General features: G+C 46.3%; 1 protein-coding gene across 1 annotated transcript in view; it reads left to right on the top strand.

Moving 5' to 3' along the window:
- The window catches only part of LOC137311568 (1-phosphatidylinositol 4,5-bisphosphate phosphodiesterase gamma-1-like), a 154,742-nt gene that overhangs the window by 131,197 nt on the left and 10,897 nt on the right, over positions 1–12,648 (top strand). The window contains exons 23-29 of the mRNA XM_067978702.1: positions 115–181; positions 2,132–2,295; positions 4,138–4,234; positions 5,237–5,461; positions 7,856–8,004; positions 9,639–9,753; positions 10,988–11,149. Coding sequence (XP_067834803.1) covers positions 115–181; positions 2,132–2,295; positions 4,138–4,234; positions 5,237–5,461; positions 7,856–8,004; positions 9,639–9,753; positions 10,988–11,149 — 979 coding nt within the window. The remainder of the gene's footprint in view (positions 1–114; positions 182–2,131; positions 2,296–4,137; positions 4,235–5,236; positions 5,462–7,855; positions 8,005–9,638; positions 9,754–10,987; positions 11,150–12,648) is intronic.

The raw sequence follows: 12,648 nt of genomic DNA, 5'->3' as shown, positions 1-12,648 counted from the left end.
TATGACACTTAAGTGTGATGGATGCGTCACATAAACTTTTCTATATATATGTATGAAGTAATATAGATACAGATGTGCTTTTGTAATTTGTGTTTTCTTTTTCTGTTCCTGCAGTCTGTGGAAAACAGCCCACTGGGAAGTTTCCTCAAAGGATTTATTGATGTTCCAACATGTCACGTCGGTGAGCAGTGTTGCAAAGATCTCGCACTCCCTTACATTATTCCAATTTTCTGTTGAACGTTGTGTGTGTCAACATGAGCAACAGAAAATGTTTATGCACCCAAAGATTTAACTTTCTCTGGTAGTGCACTGCTTAATACATTCACATAAAAATATTTCAAAGGGGTCCATGACTACACTACGGTAATGCACAAAGGAGTTTAATGCAAATATATTCACTGATACACTGCTAAAAGAAAGAGCTAACACAGATTTAATGGGCCAAATGGACTCCATTAACCTTGACTGCATGCACAGGGTATTTAGGATCTGGCATGTCCACAGTGAACAATGAACCGTTTTGGTTGAATGGTTCCATTAAACTGTCCCAAGGTGCTTCATAGAGGGAAAGAAAATTGGACACTGAGCCAAAGAAGAAGAGATTACTATTTCTATCACTTGGGTAGATTTAGCATCTATTAACATTTGTCAGGTAATATGACATATGTGTCTGTTTAAACAATCAAACCACCTTTCTTGACAGAGAACTGCCTATAAGCAATCAACATTGTTTTTGCTTTCATTCTCGGGATGTGGCCGGCATTTATTGCCCATGCCTAGTTGCCCTTCAGAAGGTGGTAGTGAGCCTTCTTCTTGAACCACTGCAGTCCATGTGGTGAAGGTGCTCCCACAGTGCTGTTAGGTAGGGAGTTCCAGGATTTTGACCCAACAATGATGAAGAAACGGCAATATATGTCCAAGTCAGGATGTTATGTGACTTGGAGGGGAACTTGGAGGTGATGGTGTAGCCATAAGAACATAAGAAATAAAAGCAGTAGGCCATATGGCCTCTCGAGTCTGCTCCGCATTCAGGTCAAACATCTCACATTAAATATAGCAAATATACAAATGTCACAGGCTGATCTCCAACCTCAACTCCACTTTCCTGCCTGATCCCAATATCCCTTGATTCTCTTAGAGTCCAAAAATCTATCGATCTCAGCCTTGAATATACTCAATGACTGAGCATCCACAGCCCCCTGGGGTAGGGAACTGCCATGCACCTGCTGCCCTTGTGGTGGAGGTCACGGATTTGGGAGGTGCTGCCGAAGAACCTTGGCGATTGCTGCAGTGTACCCTGTAGATCGTGTTTAACATAAACAGCATTTTCGAGCATCTATTTACTAAATAGATTTGCACATTTTCTACTTCCCCATTTACAGAAACAGACAGCTATCCCAGTAAACAGATAAAAAAGGCAATTTATAAATCATTCTAATAATAGCAAGCTACAAATTCCTAACAAGAATTACAGTGTAGAGATTCCTATGTTCTAAAACAAGACAGACTTCTGATCTGTCACAATCAGAGGTGAGACAACAGTACGCTCATCCAATGGCCCTAATTTCAAAGGAGGGCAGGTAGATATGTCCGCAAAGCCGGCAACGAACCCAGGGAGTCTGGGGATTTAGAGACCCGGCCGATCTTCACATCTGTTCCTCATTTACATATATTTTCCCAGAGTCCTGTCGGATCCCAGTCAGGTCGAGCCAGAGAATTTGGTGGCAGTTGGCCGCAGCCGAGGACCCGTGGGAACAGTCCCCACCAGTCAGTTGGGGGGGTGGGGGAGGGGTGGTGCCAGTGGTCTCTGGAGGCAGTCGGGGGAGGCAGGGAATCTCAGGGCGTAGGAGGCCTATGCCTTCCTTGTGAGGCTCGGAGGAGCCTCCTGACCCATAAGGAGACCTAAAATTAAATTTTTTAAACTTATCTGCTGGCCCACGATCCTCCTCCCGTCAGGTCTGGCCTGACGGGGAAGCCATCATTCCCCCCCCCCCCAACCCCGGCTCGGTTTACACCAGGCATGGGGAGTTAAAATCGGGGCCAACTATCTTTTTCAAAAATGTAATAAATCCTTTATTAAGTGACTGTGCTTGCCCGCATTATATTAACATTCTCAGCGTTTACTCGGCAGTTATTCAGAAGGAAGGGAAAGGAAGCAAGCAATACGTGTTCACGATCCACTCCCAGCAAATGTCCCACCCTGTGCAGATGTTGGATGTGGCTGCAGATGGTCAAGAAGACCTGAATGACTGGGCGGCCAAGATCAGGGAGGCAACACAGAACGCAGATGCAAGGGTAAGTGTGAGACAAAAGCCATCATGAGATGTTGGCACAATGGAATTCATTCTTGCCGTAAGGCAGAAAATAATTGCAACCACTTTCTTTGCCCATTTCTTAAAGGAGCTGTATGCTACAAATGAGGTAAACAGCATCTGTTTTATTTTCCAGCAGCAAAATCCACTTTTAACTTAGTTCCCCTGATGGCTGTGAGTTTGACCAGTGAGTAGCTGACTCATACAGACTAGAAACATCTTAGGTTCTATCCCTGAACCAAGTCCCGTTCACCCATCACCTCTGTACTTGCTGACCTACATTGGTTCCCAGTTCACTAATGCCTCAAATTTAAAATCCTCATCCTCATGTTCAAATCCATCCAAAGCCTCACCCCTATCTCTGTCACCTCCTCCAGCCCTACAACCCCCCCCCCCCCACCCAAGAACTCTGCGTTCCTCCAATTCTGGCCTCTTGTGCATCCCCCATGTCCTTCACCCCATCATCGGCGGCCCTGCTCTGGAATTTCTTCCCCAAACCTTATCGCCTCTCCACCTCTCTTTCCTGCTTTAAGACACTGCTTAAAACCTACCTCTTTGACCAAGCATTTGGTCACCTATCCTACTGTCTCCTTCTTTGGCTTGGTGTCAATTTTTGTCGGATTACGTTCCTGTGAATGACTTGGGATATTTTATTATATTAAAGGCGCTATATAAATGCACGTCGTTGTTGGTCTTTGTTGAGTTAGCTGATTTCAGCCGTGGCATGGTTGAGGCTGCTACAATTTGTCTCAACTCCCCTGGGTTAGCGAAGGGAAAACTGGTCAGCGTTCTCACTCCTGATCACTATTCAGTGACCTTTGCTGGAAATGCAAGTGTGTGTGTGCATGTGTGTGTGCGCGTGTATGTGAGTGTGTGTGTGCGCGTGTGTGTGAGAGAACGTGTGTGTGTGAGTGAAAACTAGATTAGTCTCAGTTGTGATCTCCTTCATGATCAAACATCCCACTGACACTCACCATCTCACATGACTTACTGCAGAAAAGAAAATGTGATCCAGGTCTTTAAAATGCTGAGAGACATAGATGGTGTGGATGCAAGTGAGGTATTTAACTCTGAGCACCGAATTAGAGAATAAAGGTTTAATGTGGACAGGCCTCATGCTAGGCTGAAGGTTAGAAGAAACTTGTTATTTACCCTTGGAGCGTGGATACTTAACACATGTTCCTGGCTAAAGCAGCTAAGGCCAAGGTGATTAACTCTTTTAAAAGGATGTGGATAAATCTCTGACTGGGAATGGGATTGATTGGTGGTGGGTAGGGAATGGCATGGACTTAGATGCTCAATATTCCACGGGAATATGATGGTTCTTGTGATTCTGAGGCAGGGGAGGGAATGTGGTTTGGAGGACAGCAGGCCAGCCCTGAGTGGTGGGATATGAATCTCCTGGCTAGGGAAGGGAAAAGTTAGCCAGGATTCTCATTCCTGGTTGCTATCCTGCAACCTCTGCTAGAAAGTACCTGTTTGTAGAAATAGGATGGGGACAGGATAGACCTCAGCGGTGATGCATTCCAAGGTTGAATAACCTGTCGAGACTCATATATATAGAATGGCCACTTGGGTAAGGTACTGGAGAGTGGGCAGTACCTGTGAAACTGTACCCCAGGATGAGTGCTTTAGCAGAGGACAAGAAAAAAACACTAATTTGTTCTTTCATTCTCAGGATGTCGGCTTCACTGACAAGGCCGGCATTTATTGCCCATCATTGCCCTTGAGGAGGTGGTGGTGGGCCTTCTTGTTGAACTGCTGCAGTCCATGTGGTGAAGGTGCTCCTACAATAGTATTAAATGACTATTTCTCTTTGCGACAGATGCAAGAAGGAAAAATAATGGAGAGGCGAAAGAAGATTGCACTGGAATTGTCTGAGCTGGTTGTCTATTGCCGTCCTGTGCCTTTTGATGAAGAAAGTAAGTTTGACTCAAAATATTTGCCCATTCAGATGGAGCCGAAGACTCACGCAGCTACCTTTGATTTGCAACCCGGAAAGGCCTTGCGGTATCTGGCCAGATGCCACTGAAGTGCCCTTAGGGATGCTGGAAGCCCACCCTGACCATACAATTGGCCCCAACCCAAATCTCTTCTGCCAGCAGAGTAGCCAAATGTAGGCCCATTGGCCTCATGTTATTAGTGTCACTCAGGCTGCCCTGCTAGTGACTGACTGGACCTTACCGCAGCATAAAGCCACTGGTTTCAAAAGACATAAGGGGAAATTTTAAAAAGTGTAAAATATCAATATGAAGACTATCGAGATATTTGTGCTTTATCGTAACTGCATAATGTAGTAATTCAGATTAAGCTGAAGGACACTTTGACATGTTTGTTACCATAAATTCTTGTTTACAAACCAATCAGTAATCTGTGCACTGATGGAGCAGCTAGTGTGGGAAGTGGGAAATGTCACACTGGCAGAGTAGGGACCCTTTTTCGGACTGAGGCGCATTGTTGAGGCAGCATAGAGGGAGCCATACTCTGCTTATACCAGTGCTATGCCTGACCTGGGAGTGCTCAATGCTGACACTGAGTACCTGAAATGGCAGTCTTCATCCTCCCCAGCACTCACCCTGATGAGTACAAAAATTCTCTGATCTAGCCAACACGGAATTTCGGCTGATCTGCTCCTGCTCTGCTGCTGTAACTTTGCCGAAACCCCGCTTAAGTGCGCAAATGGGGTTTCCGCCGCACTTCTGGTAACGTCACAGTGGCGGAGGGGGAGCAGCTCCAAGGAAATTCACGGCCAATGAGTAAACTGCTCTCTGCATCACGTAATCCAGAGAAGAAGTCATTAAATACCAAAGAGGTCAGTACATCGTTGATGAGCAACGGATCATGTAAAAAGGGGAATTGACGTGTCTGGTTAGCCTGCCATGTATTGGTGTTTCCTTACTGACTTTGCGTTGCCTCGTCTGCAGAGATCGGAACGGACAAGGCCTGTTACAGAGACATGTCGTCCTTCCCCGAAACGAAGGCGGAGAAATACGCCAACAAAAGCAAGGGCAAGAAGTTCCTTCAGTACAACCACCGGCAGCTGAGCCGGGTCTACCCCAAGGGGCAACGTCTGGACTCCTCCAACTATGACCCACTGCCCATGTGGATCTGCGGCAGCCAGCTGGTGGCGCTTAACTTCCAGACACCAGGTAACCTCGCCGTAAGCAGCCAGCCGCACCTGGGAGTGAGTTACACGGAAGAGGCAAGGTTCCCCTCTGCCCCCCTCGCCACAGTGCTCCGAGAACAAGCAGACTCGGTGTGTTGTTGGGATTGGGGTTTTTTTTAACATAGATTTAACTGTGTGATTCAGAAAGGTCCACAGTTCAGATTTCTCAACTTCAAAAGTCTGCTCTTAGAATATAATAATGTGTGAGGGTACTTCGAAAACAGTCACAGAACTTGTTTAAAAAAAAGGGATGTTAAATCCATTCCATTTAACCATAGAGGTTTCCAGCACAGGAGGAAGCCACTTAGCCCCTTGTGTTTGTGCTGGCTCTTTGCTAGAGCATTCATAATCACAAGCTTACTAGGTTATATTTTTAATGGGCTTTTGATGGTATAGTGCAGCCTTGTCCAGTAGAAATCTGACACAGTGTGAGGACACTGCTCACTGGAGCACTACATCCAGTGCTGCAGGTTTCATCTCCCACTTAGCTCAACTCCTGGTAGAAGTTACACAGAGGGTGGCGGCTACAGCATCCTCCTGAAGTGAGACTGAAGTGTCAAAAATCAACATTTTCTGGGCTTAGGCTTTCAGATTCCTTCCCTTCACCCTCTCAAAGTACCGTTCCAGCTTTCTTCCCTCTACCCCGAAAGCATAGTTCCCATCAAAATGGTTGATCACACCATCCTCCTCCAAAGACTCTCATCTGTTGTCCAGCTCGGAGGGAATGCCACCGCTTGGTTCCACTCTTACCTATCCAATTGTAGCCAGAGCATCTCTAGTAATGGTTTCTCTTCCTGCCCCAATACCATAATCTCAGGAATCCTCCAAGGAGCCATACTTGGTCCCCACCTCTTCCTCATCTATGTCATGGCAACATCATCAAAAGACATGGGGTCACCTTCTACATGCATGCTGATGACACCCGGCTCTACCTTTCCACCATCTCTCTCGACCCCTCCACTGCCTCTCTGCTGTCAGATCACTTGTCTGACATCAAGTCTTGGATAAGCTGTAATTTCTTCTAGACAAACATTGGGAAGGGCAAAGGCATTGTCTTCAGCCCCCGCCATAAACTCAGTATCCTTGCCACCGATTCCAACCTGTCTCAGATTGAACCAGGTGTTCACAATCTCAGCATCCTATTCGAATCGAAGCTGAGTTTCCAAACCCATATTCACACTATCACAAATTCTGCCTACTTCCAAGCCCATAACATTGGCCATCTGCACCCCTACCTCAGCCTATCAGCAACTGAAAACCTCAACCGTTCCTGTGTCACCTTCAGGCTCTATAAACTTCAGTTCATCCACAATTCTGCTACCATTATCCTATCAACATTGGTGACCATCCCTTCAGTCATCTAGGCCCCACTCTTTATAGTTCTCTCCCTAAATCCAGCTAACTCACCATCTCCCACTCCTCTAAGCCCTTCCTTAAAATCTACCTCTTTGACTAAGCTTTTGGACAGCCCTATTAATCTTTCCTTCTTTGGCTCAGCACCCATTTTTCCTTACACCTCTGTGAAACATTTTGCAATGTTATTCTACGTTAGAGTGGTTATTCATGCTGTTGTAAGCACGGCTCCTAACTAAATATTGGGCTGCAGCTCTCTCTGCTGGATTGTACGGTAATTACAGAAACAGTGGCTATGTTTATAGCTCAGACGTCAACTATAAACTACCTGTGCCTAGCCCGCATGGCTTGTGATATCATCTGACAACTCTCCCCCTCCCCCACAAGATAAATTCTATTTGTTCTTCCCCTTCATATTTTACATACTTTCAATATATGAGAAGCTCATCTGGTGGCTCATTTGCTGAGTGTGGAACAAAGTCACATGGATTAGAAAGGTTCAGTGAGTTGATCTAATGATTAGTGGAATCTGCCAGGCCTGGTCTGTGCCGAGTATGCTGATCTCAGCTGCTTTGGGTATTAGGGGTATTAGAATTGGCCTTAGCACCTTTCAGCTAGGGAGAGGATTAAACTAATTTGAGGTCTGCTCCCAATTGCTATTTGGTGGCTTGTGTGAGAAAGCGTACAGTTGTCGGTGAGGACTTGATAGGATTCAGCTGTGAAGCTCCCCACTGCTGAATAGCCTACTATCATTGAATGGGTAAATTTGCGCTATTTTTGTGGAGTTTCCATGGCTGAAATCACAGCAGACGAGCGGGAGAACGCTCATGGAAATTCATCCCTTTACTGAATTGTAAGCTCACATATGAAGAATGGTGCCAGCCCTTGTGGACCAGTACCCCAGCGTTAGCCAGAGTAGGTGCCAGCTAAAGGAAATAGAGGCACTGTAAATACTGGGAACCTTGTAGGAGAATCATTGTCACAGCGAAGAGCAAGTTAGTTTGGAATCTTTTTTTCTATGTAGACAAACCAATGCAGCTGAACCAGGCGATCTTCACCATGAACGGGAAGAGTGGATACGTCTTGCACCCTGACATCATGAGAGACGAGATCTTCGACCCCTTTGACAAGAACACTCTCAAGGGTGTGGAACCGATCACCGTGCAGCTTCAGGCAAGTCCCAGCTACTTTTGTTTTACCACAAGAGATCTGGGTGATGTACCCTGAAAAGAACAGATACCATGAGGGGGAATTTTAACTCTCCACGCTGGGCGGGAACAGAGTGGGTGAGCAGTGAAAACAGAGCAGCTCCATTTCCTGTTCCATTCCCACTGATCTGGAGTACTGTGTGCAGTTCTGGTCGCCACACTACAGGAAGGATGTGATCGCTTTGGAGAGGGTGCAGAGGAGATTCACCAGGATGTTACCAGGGCTGGAGCGCTTCAGCTATGAAGAGAGACTGGGAAGATTGGGTTTGTTTTCCTTGGAGCAATTGTAAACAATTTTACAACACCAAGTTATAGTCCAGCAATTTTATTTTAACTTCACAAGCTTTCGGAGGCTTCCTCCTTCCTCAGGTAAATGTTTCCTTGGAGCAGAGGAGGCTGAGGGGGGACATGATTGAGGTGTACAAAATTATGAGGGGCACAGATAGGATGGATACTAAGCAGCTTTTTCCCTTCGTTGAGGGTTCTATAACAAGGGGACATAGATTCAAGGTAAAAGGCGGGAGGTTTAGAGGGGATTTGAGAAAGAACTTTTTCACCCAGAGGGTGGTTGGAGTCTGGAACTCAATGCCTGAAAGGGTTGTGGAGGCAGGAACCCTCACAACATTCAAGAAGCATTTGGATGAGCACTTGAAATGCCATAGCATACAAGGCTACGGACCAAATGCTGGAATATGGGATTAGAGTAGACAGGGCTTGATGGCCGGCGCGGACACAATGGGCCGAAGGGCCTCTATCCGTGCCGTATAACTCTATGACTCTATGACTCTATGATCTCGCTGATTTTAATGAAGTTGGTTTTGGTGGCAGATGAAGTGCTGGCTCAAGTGGGAGCCTCATGCACTAACTGTGATGTCAACAGGACCCTGACAGTAATTTAACTGGAGCTTCAGCGGGGAACTGCCTCGGTTTCCTCGCCAGGCTGAAGCAAGATTGCAGATGGCTTGCAGTCAGAAGGGGTCCTCCAAGGTAAGTGTTAAACTTTCCTTTGTGGGGCCTGGAGGAGCAGGAGTGATCCTCCGAGCCCCACAAAGAAAGCCACAGCCTCCCCTGTACTAGACTCCCCCCCCCCCCCCTCCCCCCCCCACCCACACTCCCCCCCCCCCCCCCCCCCCCAACTTCTCTCCCACCTGGCCCACACAAAACCCCCTCCCCATCACTTAGCTGCAAGCCCATGGCCGCCTGATCTTCCCCAATGGCCACTGAAAATTGATTCTTTTGCTATTCTTTAAGTCCAGGAAATTAGTGTTGATGGGCTATTCACCATGAAGCTGCACGCAATCCTGTCCCAGTGGGGATCACTGGAAAATGATTAGGAATGGGAACACTGTCTGAGTTTGCCCCTTCCTTAGCCCAGACATGCTGTAAATTATGGCGCCACTAATGCTGACCAGCACGGACCGGGATGGCTTAGTTTCCTTCTGGATTACTGCATTTACCAGCTAAGCCTCCAGATAATCTGCTGGTATGGACTTGTTGTAGGGTAATGTGATTTCAGGGTTCTCGATCCTTTTAAAAAGAATACTCAAGGATGAGCTGCAGTCGTGAGTCCTTATTGACACCATTCTCTTAAACTGACAGATCTTGGGAGCGCGACACCTGCCCAAGAATGGGAGGAGCATCGTTTGTCCATTTGTTGAGGTTGAGGTGTGTGGAGCTGAGTACGACAACAGCAAATACAAGACAGAGGTGGTGGGTAAGTGAGACTCCTCCTCCGTGAATGAACCACATACCCCACCCTGCAACAATTTTTTTTCCCCTCACCAGTTTTTCTCCCCTCTCCCTCCCCTAAAGCAGCTAATTCCTTGGAGGCGGGGGGGGGCCACACCAGTCGGGAATTCTTCAACATAAGCCTTGACATTGAATCTCAGCTGAGGCTAATCATGTCCTCATCCAACATACACAGTCTGATTCAGGCACAGCGTTAGAATCGTTTTAACGTGTTCAATAATCTACACTGAAAGCAAAATACAGCGGATGCTGGAAATCTGAAATAAAAACACAAAATGCTGCAAACACTCAGCAGGTCATGCAACATCTGTGGAGATAGGGTTAACGTCTCGAGTCGATGACCTTTCATCAGAACCGATGACCTTTCGCCAATAATCTACACATGTCATTTTCTCCCTGTTTGTTTCCAACAGATTCATGGGCCCGATCCATTCCTCACCTGACATCGGCACCTGCTTCCAGCAGGGGTCGTCGAGTTGCAATTGTGAGTTTGGCAAATTGACCTCTTCCCCTCCCTAGTCAGGGGGTAGGGTACTGAGGCAAATTGTCGTGCCCCTACTGCTGTCCTAGCTGAGATCAGCTAACTGAACGCAGACTGAGAATCAAACCTGGGACCTTCTGTTTTTTATGGGTTAGTGTTGTACTGCTCAGTGCCTTTACTTACTCAGCTATTGGGGAGTTAAAGGAGTCAACAAATAAACACTTTTATGTAACGTGCCCTTTGCTGTAACACGAATTCTGTGTGACTCCTCCAGTGATAGCGCTGCAGAGCAAGGCCTGCCAGTTTTATATTAAACCACTTAATGTATCATTCGCCCAGTTGGTAAGTTCCGTGACAAATGTGGAACTGAGCGATGCAGACCAGAATGGTCCCAGGTTTAGTCCCTGGTCTGTGTGTTTACCGGGTTCAGCCTGGGAGCTACAGCTGAGCTCAAAGGGATGGGAAAATCAGCCAAGTTTCCAACTCCTGATCGATATCCAGCAACCCTTGCCTGAAGTGGGTGTTGGTGAGTTAGGAATGGCTGCTTTGGGCAAAGTGTGAAGGAAGCCCAACATGAGTCATCATAACCTTAAGGAGAGAAGGGGAGAAAAGTGGAGAAACAAAGAAAAAACACAGGGAAAAGGAACGTTAAATAAAGCCCCCGGTATTGCAAGGAGCCTGTTTCATTGTATCTCTTTGTATTTCATTTTTGTTCCAGCGGATAATGGTTTAAATCCCGTCTGGCTCTTCAAGCAATTTGTCTTTGACATCAACAATCCCGAGTTTGCCTTTTTGAAGTTCATTGTGTATGATGAGGACATGTTCAGTGACCCCAACTTCCTAGCCCAGGCAACTTACCCAGTGAAAGGACTTAAAACAGGTAACTAGCAGCCTTGTAAGAAGAATATTATTTGACTTTTTTAATAAGGTGAGAGAGTGAGGGATGTAAGTACTGGGAATGAATCTGTGTTGGCACTGAGCATGCCAGCATCTGGTGCAGCATGGGTTAGACACGGAGCAATTATCCCTTTCTTCTGCTCCCCACAGGGGAGGAAGAGAGAATTGTACTAGTGCTGTATGTAGCAACAGTACAGTTCTACCCTCCCTGCCCCAGGGGGAGCAATTCTTCCTCGGCATTACATGAGCATCATCGACTGCACCATTTCCTTTACTGGCATTCACTGCAACCCCTCCGGGCGAGACCAATTTTGTGGACTTGCATCACTGCAGCACTCAGATCTCTCCCAAATCCACTCTCTGATTACAAAATGGCATCAGTGGAGAAGTCACTGACATGCCGAACCTACTCAAACGGGCAGAATAGCTGTATCATGTTTGGAGACTAAAGGACTGGAGAAAAAACTGGCATCGATTGTGGTGACTTTATGCTGATGGGATTTGAGATAGGGCCGAATTGGAAACATTATGATTGCAATATTTTTCCACTCCTATCTTAGGAATTCATTGTTGCTGACTGATCCCAGAATTGATAAACAGCGCTAAACCCTTTTTTAATTGTCACAGCTCTGTATTCAAGTGGGAATGTGTCACTGGAGCAGAATGACTCGAATAAGTTTTGGTCTACACAAAAGCTATTTTTCACTTGGTGTTTTGACCCATTTTAAGTTTCCTGCCAATGGGAATAGGATGCTTTACCCCTTTCAGAGGAGGAGGCTACAATAGGTGTGTGAACCTACAGAATGGATTGTGTCTTCCCTACCATTTGAAGGTAAACACTACACACTTAACTGTTCTAGTTTAATACACGTGCTGTCCCCTCTATTTATAAAAATGTCTCCTACTTGTTAAGAAAGAAGATTTATATCACAGCATTGTCACCTCCCTTTCCCTCCCCTTCTCAATACAAAATAGCACCAGCAGAAGAGCCAGTGGAATGCCCAACTACTGAGACAGGCAAAATTGGTGGAGGTCCTGGTTAATATACTCAGCTGGCATCACCCACAGGCTCAGCGATACTCATGGAAATCAGATTAGCATCCTTTCTGTTTCCACATACTGATTTGGAGATGCTACTTATTCCTAAACCCACTACTGGATGAGGACCACTATCATAGAATCAGGCCATTCGGCCCAGCAAGCCTGTGCCGGCTCTTTGTAAGAGCAATCTAGCTAGTCCTATTCCCCGCTCTTTCTCCATAGCCCTGCAAATTTTTTCCCTTCAAATATTTATCCAATTCCTTTTTGAAAGCCATGATTGAATCTGCATCCACCACCCTTTCAGGCAATGCATTCCAGATCATAACTACTCGCTGCTCACTAGGTAAGTTAGGAACAGGAGTAGGCCATGCAGCCCCTCAAGCCTACTCTGCCATTCAATTAGTTAATCCACAGCTTTTTGGGGGTGAAAGTTCCAGATTT

This window comes from Heptranchias perlo, chromosome 3, assembly GCF_035084215.1.
Source record: "Heptranchias perlo isolate sHepPer1 chromosome 3, sHepPer1.hap1, whole genome shotgun sequence".
NCBI lineage: Eukaryota > Metazoa > Chordata > Chondrichthyes > Hexanchiformes > Hexanchidae > Heptranchias > Heptranchias perlo.
Note: the sequence above shows the minus strand (reverse complement) of the source record. Positions and strands in the feature narration are given on the sequence as shown.